Source organism: Schistocerca americana, chromosome 8 (genome assembly GCF_021461395.2).
Source record: "Schistocerca americana isolate TAMUIC-IGC-003095 chromosome 8, iqSchAmer2.1, whole genome shotgun sequence".
NCBI classification, from domain to species: domain Eukaryota; kingdom Metazoa; phylum Arthropoda; class Insecta; order Orthoptera; family Acrididae; genus Schistocerca; species Schistocerca americana.
The window spans coordinates 239,094,068-239,111,309 of NC_060126.1; the positions used below are offsets into that span (position 1 = coordinate 239,094,068).

At 36.7% G+C, this 17,242-nt stretch overlaps 1 protein-coding gene across 1 annotated transcript in view; it reads right to left on the reverse strand.

The window, feature by feature from the left end:
- Positions 1-643: 643 nt before the first annotated feature.
- Positions 644-17,242, reverse strand: part of LOC124544901 (armadillo repeat-containing protein 2) — a 171,999-nt gene continuing 155,400 nt past the window's right edge. The window contains exon 17 of the mRNA XM_047123633.1: positions 644-2,797. Coding sequence (XP_046979589.1) covers positions 2,568-2,797 — 230 coding nt within the window. The 3' untranslated portion in view covers positions 644-2,567. The remainder of the gene's footprint in view (positions 2,798-17,242) is intronic.

A 17,242-nucleotide genomic window follows, 5' to 3' on the forward strand; every position in this document is an offset into this window, starting at 1 on the left:
CATAACTTGAACGTTATTGAGCATATCTGGGATGCCTTGCAATGTGCTGTTCAGAAGAGATCTCCACCACCTCGTACTCTTATGGATTTATGGACAGCCCTGCAGGATTCATGGTGTCAATTGCCTCCAGCACCACTTCAGGCATTAGTTGAGTCCATTCCATGTCATGTTTCAGCCCTTCTGCATGCTCGCAGGGGCCCTACCAATTTCTTTGGCTCTTCAGTGTAAATTCAAAAAGTCATGAGGATCTCTATTACCTATCACTTCATTTGACTTCTTCTATACCTCACTGTACCTAGGTTCATAAAAAGATGAAAGAGGACAAATAAAGTAGTGTACTAAACTATTCTAAAAAGACTGGGTCCATTCAAATTTTGATGCTACTCATATTTTTACTTTCATTATGAAAGCTATCATGTACATCTAGCAGTAATTTCTGTTTTGACAGTACTATTAATAAATGGTTACAGAATACCAGTCTGTCAGCTTACAGGGATAGTAATAAGTATCAAATTTTAAACTTTAAAACAAGTTACAAATTTAATGTACAACAGTTACATCAGCAGAAAAAATCAACAACTTTATTTTCAGTAATATTAAACTTTTAACAAATGTTTCACTGTAATGAAAAATATACTACATTTTTATTGTAAATACAACACTGAATTTTCTTGCATTTTAAAGAAGCATTATTACTTAATATAACAGCATTTATAGTACAATGAAAATAAAACCTCAAACTTCTGTAGAAGATGTAAATACAGAATGCCTACAGACCTACAGAACACCTTTTAAAAAATTAAAAAATGCAAAATATACAAAACATACTATGAGCAAATACTGCTGTTGAATGTCAGATTTTGTAGATTGTGGTCCCAAATTGAGCCTAATAATTTCCCATCATAACATCAGTTACCAAAGAACATGCATTCTCCATGGACGGAACTTCTGTAACTGTCATAAGGGCTTTAACATGAGCTAATCATTTTTTTTGAAGTTATGATGTGAATTTTTCAATCAGATCTCATTATCTACAACACCACTCAGTAAAAGTGTCAACAGCAAAAACTAATCAGTAACACTTTACAACAATATGCAGTTCTACAAATACAAACCACTCTTTCTCAAAAGTATCTTTGAAAGTATTATTTCTGTAAGTCTGAAATTATAGTTTTGCATAATTTTAAGAACCTTTTTTCTATTTGTGTATTTAGAACAGTCCCAGATGACATCTAAAATTACATCTCATTTTGTTACATAAACACTGTGGTCACAATTATTTCAAGATTTTCAACAATTTCATAAAATTATCTATGCAGATTGATAAATATGGCACAAAATTTTTTAATCAGTAGTCACTTACAGATAATTGTGATTTATGGCAATTATCTGTAAGTGCCTCTGCTTCACATTTCTTAAGAAAAATAACGAAATATGCTTTTTGCTACAAGAAAATACATGGAAACAACTAATCTCATTAAATAATATTGTGCATTCACAAGTAACTTTAAAATTATTTTAATTCAGAGAAAAGACATGAACTCATTCCAGTTGGATTGTATAAAAATTGGGCAAATCAAGTTTTTTCTTTATGTAGGTTACAATTTTAATGTAAATGAAACCATTGAACAGACCAATTGCATGATTATTATATTCTGAGCTATGGAATAACAATTTTGTTTCTGACAAAAGACTTGTGCATTCATTATTTTAAACTGACAATCCAAGATTCAAACAAGCTTGGAGGTTCACGAACACCTGATACCATAAAAGCTGCTTTATATTTTTCTACTTGTTTTGCCACGATTTGCTACACTTTCCATCTCAAAAATATACACTGTTTAAACCACATAAGATTTTGATTATATGTAATCTCATTTGGAAACACCAAGCCATGCCACTCTGACATTATATAATATGTTAACAGAAGTTTTATAAGAAATCAAGAATCCAGATATAATTTCAGACAACATATATGGGATGAAACTTCCAAATATTTCGAAAATGAAATGATTTTAGTCTCGATACAGTCCACATTTTGCCACTCATCTGTTTCATAGCCATGCTAAAACAAAATGAAAGTATTTTGACAAATGAATCTTAAAAACAGTAACATTAACTATAAAGGTTTTTTTCTGATTAGTTTTTTATGTATTATCTACAAACACTGATTAATCACCTCTAACATTATCGCTTTGTTACCAACACCTAGAACATCAGCAATGAAAAATCTACTTAAGTTGTGAGCTTTACATTTAGGTATTTACTTTTGAGCTTTGTGCAAGCCATAATGTACAGGAACTTAGTTTGCTTGATAAAAATAGAGTTCTGCTTTGTGCATAATTATTTGCATAGCTACAGTACAGATATTTTAGTTTTCAAACTGCAAATCAAAGAAATGGTTTTTCATTCCAGCAAAAACTTTGTTTTCAGAATGATGAAATTCTTTTAAAATATTATAGAATGGAACTTACCAATCTCCATTTTTAAACACACAGTTTAATAGTATTTTTTTGCCTGGGAATCATTTTACAAACACTTTGTTTCAATTATTTATTAGCTGCCATCTACACAGTTGAGATTATATGCTGTTCGGGTTCAAGGATTTCATACCTCTCAGAGCTACTGTTGCTGTCATCAGTAAGTGAATTTTCTAAGGAATCTAGATAAGTCTCTATTTTTTCCAACAAATTTGTGGCAACTCCAGCAAATTCTTCCCACTGCTGGTAGCTCAGTGATTCAGCCACTGCTTCTGCAGTCTCTGTTCCTTCAACAACACCAAAGAGACGCTCTTCATCTGCAAATGATTAAAATGCACATAACCACATTTCTGTTGTACAATTATGAGTTCAACATGAATATTTTCTATTGTATCAAGGCACCTAAAAGAACTATAGAATTACGAGACAGAATGGTGAACCATAAGGAGGCAAAATACTTAATACTGACAGGAAACACAAAAGTACAATAAGATATGCTAGCTGCTGGAACTATTAGTCACTTCCTTGGGAAGAAAAGAGGGATAACATGAGGACAATTAGAAAGGAAGAAGAAGCCACTCATATCCCATGAAGAGAGCCACTTGTTGTGAAGATGAGGGGAGACAAAGGTTCCTGTAATGTTATATGTATTTGTTGACAGTATTAAGCATTCACTAGCCATTCTGTCTCATAATTTTATTGTATACTAGCTGAGTACCTGGCACTGCCTGGGTAAAGCATTTCTTTCGGTTCTATCAGTCCATCTCCTTCTTCTCCTCCCCCCCTCCCCCCCTCCTCTTTGCCTATCTCCTTCTCTCACCTCTCTGTTCATCTTCTTCTTCCCCCTCTCTATGTCCACCTCCTCCTCCACCCACCACTCTATGTCCATCTGCTCCTACCCTCTTTCTGTCTATCTGCTCCTCCCCCCTCTGTTCATCTGCGCCTGCACCTTCTATCTCCTCAACCATCTTCTTCTCTCCCTTTTCCTTTTGTCCACCTTTCCCCCCCCCCCCCCCCCCCCCCTCTATCCATCTTCTCCTCCCTCCTCTTCTGTCCATCTCCTCCTTTTCCCTTTCTCTGTTCATCTCCTCCTTCCCCCTCTCTGTCTGCCCATCTCTTCCTTCCACGTTCTCTCTCCATATTAACATCCCCACCATATTAGGAGGTTGCTGGTTCTTATATCCACAGCATTTCTTTCCAGATAGTATGTAATATGTGTACCAAGCTTGGTTGAAATTGATCCAGGAACATAGGAGGAGCTTTCTACCCATGGCTTAGCCCACATATGAGGTATAATTTTGCAGGTAGTATTAGTCCAATTCATGTGGTTTTTCATTGTTGTGTAGGCATATTGGATGTTTAGTCTGCCATCAGTTTTTCAAGAAGGTTACATGTGTTTGCTTATGAGCGGCAGTAACTGATTTCTTTTCAAAACTGATCAGATAATTTGCATTAAATTTTGATATAAACTGGAATAAAATCCAAAAATGCTTTAGAATGTTGAATATTGCTTTTGGTGAGTAAAATGAGGGTTTATGAGTGGTATAAGCATTTCTAAGATGGCCATTAAGAAGTTCTAGATGAGAAGCATTCTAAGATATCCCAGCGCATCAACAACTGATGAAAACATGGAGAAAGTGAAATAAATGATCATAAACAATCATTGAATCACAATCAGACAAGCTGCTTATGATGTTGGCATATCAACTGGCTCATGCCATGCTAAAGATGGTGATTTCTGAGCAAAAGCAGTGGTGAACTGAAGCAGCTTAGGAGTCACTAATACGTTAACAATGATACAGAACTACTGAAATGTGTCACAACAGGTAACAAAACGTGTGTGCTGGTATAATGCTGAAACTAAGTTTCAATGATACCAGTGGAGGCATTCTGGATTGCCAAGACTGAAATAAGCTCAGTAAGTGTGGTCATATGTGAAGGTCCTTCTCACTGTTTTCTTTGATTTTAATGACGTGGTGCATCATGAGTTCTGACAAAAGGTCAAATGATTATTAAGGATGACTACTTATAACTTCAATGTCATTTGCAGGAAGCCACATTGGTGCTGCATCTGTTTGGCTAACTTTTCAGGAAATAACATATGGTTTGTGTAGTGGCACTATTTGATGTCACTGTGGAAATCAAATAGCTGGTGCAAAATTATTTTCAACTGCTGTGATGCCACTGTCCAAGGGGGTCTGTCATCAGAAGTGTGCTCTGGCAAGACCACCCTTGAATAAGATGGCCCAGGACCAAATCAGACCTTGAACATTTTCTTAAGTAGATGAGGTTGCAGGCTTTCAACCATGGAACACTTACAACTACTAATGCAAATCAGGCAGGGTAACCAGGAGCCTAATGAAAGCTGTATAAGAGACAGTGCAAGGGTTAGTGAATGGAAGAGGAACGTCTCCTGCACCACTGGTGTTTATGACTTCGCCACAATGTAGTGACTGATGTGAAGTGTGGAGTGATACCATCAATGACTGGGAAAGATTTCTGGTCAGGAAATCCTGAAAAGTGTCACCTAATACAGAAAATGGAGCAATGAATGAATCAGGTGCAACTTGAGCTGCCTGGAATATTTTTTTTACTACAAAAACATTCTTCAACAAAAAATCATTATTGCAGCCAAGTCAAATTTTGGCAGCGGCAAAAAAGCCCCAATCAGTCTTATGCTGACTGGTCTGCTGACATAGATGGATTACATAGGAATTACAGTTTTAAATTTTTGTGCACAAGTAATTATGTGGATTTTTTAATAAGGGAAGTTGTAGTGTGGCTTACTCCTAACTCGAAAGTGAGAAATCATGTACTGAGAAAATGGGATCCTTCTCTGGTAGACGTAATGTGAGTAGTTCAAGCCCATGAAGATACCTACAAAGATAAAGTCTTTATATGACAGAAGAAGATGTCATGACAGTAAGCTTTCTGGTACCGGTCATCTGGGATGTCATTCCACCTCCAATGGGGCCCTATTTTGCTCTGCAATCTGGATGGCTCTGTAAACAACAATACCAGTGGGAACAGGCTTCATCAACAGCAGCACCACTGACCAGAATTCAATGTCTTTCCCTTCGCCATGCACACAGCTCGTGCCCACATCAGCAGTCAACATAACATGAATGCTGCAAAAAGGGAGACTCACATGACATATGTTTGAATGCTTTCACTATAAATATGTGGAAATGAACAAAGTGAGTGATCAATCTATGGAAGTGCAGACTTCCCAGAATGCAGCCCAGAAAAGGTACTTAAGATATGTTCATTGGCAAACTTCCCATGAGATTACTCTTGGGCACCAGTGCTATTGTGTAATTTGTTAAATCAATCTGCAGTGGAACTTCTCTTGATTTTACATTATTCACCATTCTACACCATAAATTCATAGCCCCTGTGAAAAATCCGTAAGATCGATGTTAAAAATTCCTTGATTTCACATTTCTGATGAGTAAGGTTTACCTCACTTCTACGTTCTTACTTGACTTCTTGCTTGACTTCTTCCTGTTTTTTTTTCCTATTGACATTTGATGTAATTGAATGAGGTGTAAGTGGCACAAAAGACGGGAAGTTTGCACTGTGGGTGGTGGTGGAGTTAAGGGAATATGATAGGTCACTGAGGAGAGGACAGACATGAAAGAGGAAATGTTAATTTATTTAATTATTTTTGTTTTATATACACATCAAATTCCGTAGGACCAAATCGAAGAGCAAATCTCCAAGATCATGGAATGTGTCAGTACACGAAATTACAATATAAAAGTAATAACAGATAAAAATTAAATGTTTATGTACCCGAAAAAAGTTTAAGTAAATGCAATCAACAATACAACAAGAATCAGCTTAATTTTTCAAGGAACTCCTCAACAGAATAGATAGTGACCCATGAGGAAACGCTTCAGTTTTGATTTGAAAGCATGTGGATTACTGTTAAGATTTTTTAATTCTAGTGGTAGCTTATTGAAAATGGATGCAGCAGTATACTGCACACATTTCTGCACAAGAGTTAAGGAAGAGCGATCCAAATGCAGGTTTGATTTCTACCAAGTATTAACTGAGTTAAAGCTGCTTATTCTTGGGAATAAGCTACTATTGTTAACAAGCAATGACAGTAAGGAATATATATATTGAGAGGCCCATGTCAAAATACCCAGACTTGTGAACAGGAGCCAACAAGAGGTTCATGAACTTAAGACACTTATTGCCCAAACTGCACGTTTCTGGGTCAAAATATCCTTTTAAAATGGGAAGAGTTACCCCAAAAAATAATACCATACAACATAAGTGAATGAAAGTAAGCAATGTAGGCAAATTTTCATGTCAAACAATCACTTACTTCAGATACTGTTCAATAGTAAAAATGACATCATTAAGTCTTTGAACAAGATACTGAACATGGGCTTTCCATGACAGCTTACTATCTATCTGAACACCTAGAAATTTGAACTGTTCAGTTCCACTAATCATACGCCCAGTCTGTGAAATTAAAGCATCAGGTTTTGTTGAATTGTGTGTTAGAAACTGTAAAAACTGAGTCTTACTGTGATTTAGCATTAGTTTATTTTCTACAAGCCATGAACTTACATCACGAATTGCACTATTTGAAACTGGGCCAATGTTGCTCACAGCATCCTTTACTACCAAGCTAGTGCCATCAGCAAACAAAAATATTTTAGAGTTACCCATAATAATAGTGAAAATATCATTTACATAAATAAGGAACAGGACTGGCCACAACACTGATCCCTGGGGCAGCCCCCACTTGGACCCCACATCACAGCCATTCTCAACACTATGAATAATGACCTTTTACTGTCTGTTGCTGAAGTAAGAGGTGAACCAATTGTAAGCTACTCCCCGTATTCCGTAATGGTCCAACTCCTGGAGCAATATTTTGTGACCAACAAAATCAAACGCCTAAGTTAAATACAAAAATATGCCTAGTGTCGAAACCTTTTGTTTAATCCATCCAGTACCTCACAGAGAAAAGAGAATATAGCATTTTCAGCTGTTAAATGACTTCTAAAGCCGAACTGTAAATTTGATAGCAAATCGTGTGATATTAAATGATCAATTATCTTTACATACAGAGACCTTTCAATCACTTTAGAAAACACTGATGACATAGAAATAGGTCTAAAATTGTCTACATTATCCCTTTCTCCCTTTTTATAAAGCGGATTTACTACTGAGTACTTTAATCGCTCAGGAAACTGACGATTCCTAAAGGAAAAATTACAAATATGGCTAAATACAGGGCTAAAATGTGCAGCACAGTACTTTAATATTCTACTAGGCACTCCATCATATCCATGAGAGTCCTTAGTCTTCAGTGATTTAATTATTGACTCAATCTCCCCCTTGTCTGTATCACAGAGGAGTATTTCAGACATCAATCTCGGAAAGGCATTTGCCAAGAGAGTTACACGATTCCCTGTAGAAACTAAATTTTTATTTAATTCACCAGCAGTGCTAAGAAAATGGTTGTTAAATACTGTACATATATCTGATTTATCAGTAACAGAAATATTTTTACCACGAACTGACTTCATATCTTCGACCTTGTGCTGCTGAACAGACACTTCCTTCACAACTGGCTATATGTTTCATTCTGTGAATTAGCTATTTTGCATACCACATTTGTTACGTCACACAACAGCCAGCACAACCGCCACACCATGCTTACACACATAAAATGAACTCACCTGCTGGATGTGTGGAGAGGAGGAGTGGCTGTTCAATGACGGGAGTAATGTAATCCATGATTGGTGTTGCCAGTACAACTTGCACCATTTGACTTCACCATGCAATTAGAATACAACTACTGCTAGGTTGTGGCAACAATGAAAAAATAGGACAGTTAACACAAAGTGTTCCAGACTGAGCCAATATGTGATGAAGGGGCTCAGCTGCCATCTTTTCATGTGCCACTTATAACTCGGTCTGATTTTTTGCATGTATTTCCGATGTACTGTATTCAGCAACAATATTGATCATGAACCTTTTAAATGCAAACACTAAGTCTTAAAGAATATGCTCAGTCAGACTCAAGGAAATCACAGTCATTTCCAGCTAGTGAGCTGTTATTGGCTGGTGACTTGTTACATCACACAACAGCCAGCACAACCACCACACCGCACTTACACACATAAAATGAGCTCACTTGCTAGATGTGTGGAGAAGGGGAGTGACCGTTCAGTGACGGGAGTGCAGGTAAGGGTGCTGAAAACATACTTTTTGTGCAGATCGTATGCTATGGCAGAGATGTCACATGGAAATAGAACAAAGGTTTTGCAAAAGCACATTTTAAAGACTTTCATGTTGCAACAACTACATATACCACTCACATATATACTTTGCACCACACACTGTAGATTGTAAAGATTGGCAGAAGTGATACAAGGCAGGCAGCAAATCGGTAGCACCTGAGCTTTCTTTTAAATTTATATTTTACAAGTGTACAGAAATTCACTGAGCTGAATTCTAATAAGATTGTAACATCAATTGGGGAAGTAAACTCATTTTTTCACATCTCTGTTTCTCTCATCGACCCTAAAGTAACATTTTGATGACACTGATTATATGAAATGTGGCTCGTAAGAAAAGCATTAAATAATAACAGCAATGGTGACAAAATTTGTCATTAAGCAGATGTCCACATTTATGTTAATGATTTAACCACTTAGCTGCTGTGATATTTTTGGTTTAATTCACTATGTTCATGAATTTTTGCTTTTTTCTGAATGAGCACAAAGGAAAGATTTCTCAAAAATGTGAGTTTTGATGCATAATTTGTGGTCATAGCATATCAGAAAATAGCTTGATTGCCTTGTATCCAGATACCAATTTCAATTTTTTGACTAGTTTTTACTTGCTGTTACATATTGTGATTTTTTAAGAACTGATGAAATTCATTACCACAAATTATTCTATGACTATTATCCTGTACATTTAATTTTCTTTGCTTACACAGAGTTTATACATGGCATTAGAGGGGATTACAATTTTTTAATAATATATGACAATTACATATGTTTTTGCTCCTATTTTGGAGGTTTTAACGTTTTCCTTGATTCTGCATTTTCCTCGGTTTTGAGTTTTTAATGTCTGGACTGCACAGAAACATAAAATAAGGGCTTCACTCTACTTACTTAAGTTTAGGGTTAGCACCCTCTTTCTCTCATCTGAGACAAATCTTTGGGACTACAAAAGTGATTGTGTTCCTTTGCTAGGAAAATTCTGCATATGCCATCTGAAGGGCCTGAAAGACTCTCCAGGATAGATATGCATACATCTTCTCATCTGGTTTTGGGAAGACAACTGATTTTGAGGTTCACATACCTCTTAAAGTAATGGCTGCCCCATATGTTTTCATCTTGTCACTGATCATAGTCCATTGCTTACCTTTTTGGCCCTAAGCATCACTGACTAGACTGGAGCACCCATTGCCTCCAGTGCTGGATGCTGTACTTGTCTAAGATTAATTATACTATCCACTACTTAAAAACAAATGTGGATGCACTGTCCCAATTCTGCATGGGATCAATCCAGCCTTCAATGAATATGGGATTGTTTCAAGCTTGTTTTAGATATGGATTTGGCCATTTCAACACTTCCTTAAAATTGCATGATATCATGGCAGAACCCACAAGAACCTGATGTTATGCCGTCTCACTCATTTTCTACAACACAGATGGGCAGACACGCCTTCCAGGTCCAAATTACATCCCTGCTGGCCAGGGGGGCATGAACTACACCTAAGCTAAGAGGTTGTTTGTGGGTTTCAAATGAGGACCACTGCCTCATCCTAATTCTTCCCTCTTTTCTGCCATGAGTGCCGTGCCTCCTGCACTCTGTCCATTGGGTCATATCCTTGATTAAAAGTTTGATGTGACAATATGCATTCGAGCCAAATATTGATGCTGGCTTCAAGGACCTGGTCTGCCAATTTTTCCCCTGTCAGCCCCATCAATCTGCACCTCCACAGCAGTTCCCTCCCTGGCCGTGGCAGTTTATCCATTTAGATTTTGCTTGTCCATGTTTGGGCTCTATGTGGTTGGTTGTGATTAATTCCTTTTCTCATTTCCATTTTGTGCTCTGCATGTCTCAGGCCACTACTGCTTCTACTATCATGGCCTTACAAAAGTACTTGGCCTTGAAGGCAACCCACACACCTAAGCTTCTGATAATGGAATTGCATTTACCTCTTTCAGACTTTATGCCTTCAACTGATACCTTTTACGATTTTAAATGGTTTTGTGTCTGTAACAGGATTCAGCACACCAGCACCATGAATGTTCACCTGTCTTCTAACAGTCATGCAGAATTCTTTATCAGCACTTTCAAAACCTAACTCCACAAGGAAATGACTTCCAACACCACATCTAAAGCCTCTTTAGTTTACTAGCAACTTGCAGTGCCACTTTGATTGAGGGCCACAGCTTGGCAGAGTAGCTACATTGCCACCTTCATCACACCTTTTTGGACATTCTGTACCCATTACCAGTGCACTTGTTGCTGAGGTGCTCTTCTGTGTGGGCACTCCAGTGTGAGCCCGTCAGTTTGGTTTGCAACTGACTTAGACCGACAGGATGATCTTTGTTCCCCATGGGTCCATGCTGTATATTTATTTATTTATTTTATTTATCCATCAGTTGACAATAAATATTGTATGGATGTTGTCAAGCCATTTCAAAGAAATGGACACAAAAAATATATACGTAAAAAAGTACAAAACAAAATAATACAATAAGGTTAATAATAATACAATGAAAGTAATATAGCCTAAATACATCCCTGCTTGTTATTTTAAATGCATAGTCTGTTTTTCATAAGGCTTTAGTTTTGTCCTCCCTAAATGGCAAGTCCTTATATACACGCCGGCCGGTGTGGCCGAGCGGTTCTAAGCACTTCAGTCTGGAACCGCGTGGCTGCTACTGTCGCAGGTTCGAATCCTGCCTCGGGCATGGATGTGTGTGATGTCCTTAGGTTAGTTAGGTTTAAGTAGTTCTAAGTTCTAGGGGACTGATGACCTCAGATGTTAAGTCCCATAGTGCTCAGAGCCATTTGAACCTTATATACACAACACTGCTTAAGTATATATTTACATCACACAACAGCTGTCCTTAAAGTATGTAAATGTAATGAATAATTAGGTAATGAATGATTAGGTACATATTGAGTATTTTCCATTTTGCCTTTATAAATATCATCAGAAAAAATTTATTGACCTACATAGCCATTAACACAATAAAAACATTGTTCTACTAGAAATTTTTTAAATTCTGTTTTAAATTTGTTATCATCTTATAACTGCCTGATGTTGATTGGCAGAGCGTTGTACAGTTTTGCACCAATATGGCTCACATGCCTTTGTGTATTCGTTCTTTTTGTTCAGTGAGTATGGAGTGCTGCGCTATTACGGGTATTGTCGTTATGAAAGTCGTCATTTGTCTGAAAATCTGCAATGTGGGTCCTGACATACAATACGCATTTGTATATGTATAATGATGGTATAGTACGTATTCTAAGCTTTTTGAATATAGGTTTGCAGTGTGTCTGTGGATGACTGTGAGTTATTATTCAGATGGCCCTCTTCTGCAACAAAAAAATTTGTTTTATGCGCCCTGTTGTGGAACCCCAAAATATTATTCCGTATGTGGCAAGAGATTGAAAATAGCTGAAATATGCCATTCTGGCACCCTCTGAGGTACAAACATTTGCAATAATTCTGAGAGCAAAACAGGCTGAATTAAGTTTCTGTGCAAGTTTTATTACGTGGTCATTAAAATTTAAGTTTTCATCCACATGAATCCCCAGAAATTTTGTGGCTGTCACTCTGTCTAAGGCTTTGTCACCCCACACCAGATCGAGATTTACATTTTGACATCTTTTCCCAAACTGCATATAATTTGTTTTATTTACATTCAATGTCAATCTGTTTGCATTGAGCCAAGAGTGGATGTAATTTAGTACTTTATCAGCAGTTGTTGTAGCCATTGCTTTGGTGCACTTATTATCACACTAGTATCATCTGCAAATTTTATTGCTTTGGCTGCATCATCTGAGGTGTGAAAATCATTTATGTAGACAAGAAACAATATGGGCCCTAGGATGCAGCCTTGTGGTACTCCTATTTCTACACTTTTTGCCTCTGATACTGAATTTATTTTGTGGTTGGAGTAAGTTGATGTCAGTCCTACAACCCGTGTTCTGTTTTTTAGGTATAATTCAAACAATTTTTTTCCTATCCCATGTATACCCAACGATTCCAATTTTTCTAAGAGAATGTCGATTATTTGTTCAGTGTAGCACATTACTGCTGTTTCGGAATTTTTACGTGCTTGGAAACCATGCTGATTTCTGTTAAGTAAATTATGGTCATTTAGATATGTGTTGATTCGGTACTTCATCAGTTTTTCTAATATTTTTGAAAATGCTGGGAGGAGAGATATTGGGCGATAGTTTTCTACCTTATACTTGTCGCCGTTTTTAAATAATGGCTTCACTTTTGAAATTTTCAGCCTTTCTGGAAAAGCTCCTTCACTGAATGATAAATTGGCTATGTGTGCAAAGGGCTTTGCGATTTGTGGTACTGTCCTTGTTATGATTGACACAGGCACCTCATCTATGCCCGCCGGCATTTTGGGCTTCAAGCTTTGTATCACTTTCAACACTTCACCCTCATTTGTTGGCTCTACCCTCATCCTACAAGCTGTTTTTGGATATTCAGGTTTTTCTTCGTTTGTAAATTTTAAGCTTAATGAAGCTGTTGCATTTATGAAATAATTGTTAATATAATTTGGCAAATCTTGTTTATTAATATTGACATTTTTTAAATTTTTGAGGCTAATGTCTTGGTTTTCACAGCTATTCCCCATTTCAGTCTTCACAATACCCCATATTGCTTTTGATTTGTTTTCAGACTGTCTTATAAAACTATCATTACTCATGAATTTTGCTTTAGCAATTACTTTTCTATATACCCTCTTGTAATTCCTGACATATTCTATGAATTGTGGGTCTGTGGATGTTTTCATTTTAGAAATTAGTCTCTTTAGAGTTCCACAGGAAGTTTTGATGCTAGCTGTGATCCAAGAACTTGGATTTGTATTGCCAAGTGACCTGATTTTTGACAGCTTTTTTGGAAAACACATTTCAAAATATCCCATGAAAATGGAAGAAAATGTGTTATATGCATCATTTGTATTTGTTAGGGATAGCACTTCTGCCCAAGCCTCATTAGTTAGCATATTTATGAATTCTACACAGTTCTCTGTAGCAAAATTTCTTTTATACATGAGGTGTGTTTTTTTCTCTTTCAGTGGCCTTGAAGGGATTTTGAGGACAAGAGCATTGTGGTCTGATAATCCCAAATCAGCATTTATTACTTCAACTTCTGTGCGTCCTACATTTGAAAATATATTACCAATAAGACTGACTGTATTATTTGTTATTCTTGTGGGTGTGTGTATGTGTGGAAGCAGGTTGAAACTACATAACAGATTTAGGAACTGGTCTTTTAGCCTACTTTCACTCATAAGATTAATATTGAAGTCCCCACACACAACTACAGTGGCTCTATCGGTGAACAGAGTGTTAAGCAATATTTCTAATTGGTTAAAGAATATGTCTGCATCACCAGTAGGTGGTCTGTATATTGCTATGACTATGACTTTTCCCTGTATTTCATTCAACTGCACAGCTGCAGCTTCAAAATGATTTTCCACACTCAATGATTCAGCTTCACACCTTCTTTTACAGCTGATACTTGGTTTGGTAAATATACATACACCTCCATTTTTGGTATTTTTCTACAATATTGGCTTGCCAACTTAAACGGATGAATATTAATGCTACTTAATTCAAAACTTCTGCACCAATGCTCCACAATCCACATGCAGTTAATATTTGCACCTCAAGTTCTAATGATTTATTTATAAGACACTGAATGTTTAAGCTTAGAATCTGCAGGTGATGAGGATGAGAACTGGTTACATTTGTATTTACATTTTGTGGTGTCATACTCCGTTCCTTGCCCTGGTGAGGTACCAAAAATCCTCCAGAAGGACAGGTTTTCTGCACCTTGTAGGTCGTTCACTGGAATATGGTGAGTTGCTTGCTGCTGCTGCTGGTGTAGCTCCCGGTGTCATTGATGCTGTCATTTCTGTTGTTGTTGTTGTTGTTGTTGCTGTTATTGATGGTGATGATGGTGTAGCTGTTTCTGATGCTTCAGGTGTTGATTCTGTTGTTATTGATATGCTTCCTTGTGAACTGCTAGCACTTGGGGTGTTTTCTTGCAATGTCAGAACATCACACTTGTCTTGTAGTGGTGATGCTTCATTTTCAGATTCACCAAGTAGTTTTTGGGTCTTGTCCTTGAGGGGAATTATGTTTTAAGTGTCACAACTTACTTTCGTTTTGGCATTTACTATTTCTATTATTTTTGCAATTACGAAATTTTTTCCTAATCTATTTAAGTGGAAACCATGTCTAGTATGGAATCTCCTTCTTAGTTTGCTTATATCAATGAAAGTCACATTTTAGAATCGTTTGCATATCTGTTTCATCTCACTATTTGCACATTCCACTTCTTTGTTAACGCAGGACCATTCCGATAGGTCATGATGATGTGGTACTGAAAATACAATGACGTTAGTACATCTTAGTTCATACAGTCGCCTTTTTAGTGAAAGCAACAGATCTTGTTTTTCGTTTCTTGCAACGTCGTTTGTTCCCGCCAGGAAAACGGCAAAGTCTTTGATGCTTAAAGTGGGAATTTGTTTGTGGCTTATTGCAGTTGCTGTGCAGAATTTCACACCTGGTTTCACCATGGAAGTTAAGTTCACATTGCTTTTATTACGAAAGTCAGTAGCTATGTTTTGCCCTTGGCTGTCTGAATATATTTCGATTTTTGTAATTGTTTTGGAGCTACAAAATGTAGGCCTAACTGAGCTGTTTATTTCCTCTTTCTTTTTCACACAAGCCGATAATCCATCGGAACTACATAAGGTCAGCAGATGTTTGTTTACTAAATTTACGTCGGATTTCTTATTTTTCTGCGTCAACGAATTCTTTTGTTCTGGCTTATTTACAAGATCCTTTTGATTTTCACATGGTTCATGAGCACTATCACTAAACACTGCACTTCCACAATCTGTTGTGGAAAGTACTTGAAATAAGTTGTCGTGCACGAAGCTTACATTTATTTCACAATTCTCTTGCTCTTGTACTTTTTGTTTGCGGCCATTGCACTTCACCTTTGTCCATTTTTCGGAAACTGTCGAACTATCTTGCAGAAAACGTGGCGTGTTCACTTCGGTTTTTCTTTCTTGAATTTTAGTAATATCCATTTTCAGGGCATTGATTACGAACTGTAGGCTACTAATTCGTTCATTTAGCTTCATAATTTTGCCCTTGCAGTTTTCACACGATTTCTTTTTTGTTGCAAAATTTACGTTTTTGTGGAGAGACACATTTCGAACTTTTACCTTTGACGCCATCTTGCAATTGGATGATACTGATGAGATAACACCAGAGTTTGGCATATAAGCCAGACCTGGTCTGGTCTGAGGCGGTTGTGATGTGACCTGTGGAGCACATGTTGAACATGCTACTGGTTTGGCTAAGGTGTTTATATTGTGGACTCTATTTGTCATAGATAGAAGTTTGATATGGTGTGGCCTCAACTTTGCTTTGGAATATGTACTTCAGGTATCTTGCACTGTTTTTTTTAATTATCTTCCTGTATATCATTTACATGATGTAGGAATTGTCACAACAAAGTTATCATACTAGTACAAGTACTACAGACATAATAATGGGATATCACTTTCAAGGAATTTTTTAAAAGTACAAGTTTAGGCATACAAATTAAAATTTTTGGCAATAAATTTACACACAATCAAAGTACTCATCTATGTCATAGAAAGTTTTGCTTAAAAGGTAATTTTTAAGTTCAGTCTTAAATTTTACTTCATCTATTATTGCCTTCATGTACACTGGCAGAGCATTGTAGAGTTTTATTGCAAAATAACTTACATGCTTTTGGGTTTGTGTTGTCCTTACCCTTTCTACATACAAATTCTTACGAGTTCTAGTATTATAATTATGGCAGTCCTCATTTGTACGTAGATTTTTCATATATGCTCTTGTACACAGAATGCTTTTAAAAATATACAGTGATGGTATTGTGAGTATTTGCAGTTCTTTGAAAAGGGGCCTACAATGAGTTCTTGGAGAGTTATGTGTTATGATTCGTACAGCTCTTTTCTGAAATTTGAAGATATCTGTTAAGCTTGATTTAGTTTTACCCCAGAACACTATGCCATATGACATGATGGACTGAAAGTAAGCAAAATACACTAGTCTAGTACAGTCTGCGCTGCATACTCTAGATAATATCCTCAATGCAAAACATGCCGAATTGAGCCTGTGGGATAAGTACTTGAGATGGTCTTTCCAGCTTAAGTTTTGATCAATGTGCATGCCCAAAAACTTTGTGGATTGTACACTCTCTACTTCATATCCATTAGTTTTAACTGGAGGTCCATATCTTGAGTTGCTTTGCCATACTGTATATAATTTGTTTTATTTAGATTAAGTGCTAACTCATTAGCATTAAACCAATGTTGAATATATTTCAGGACTATATCAGTTGTGGTGGTTAATGATTTTTTATCATCACTTATAATTATGCTAGTGTCATCTGCGAACAACATTATTTTGGTACAAATATTAGGATTTTTTATGTCATTTATATA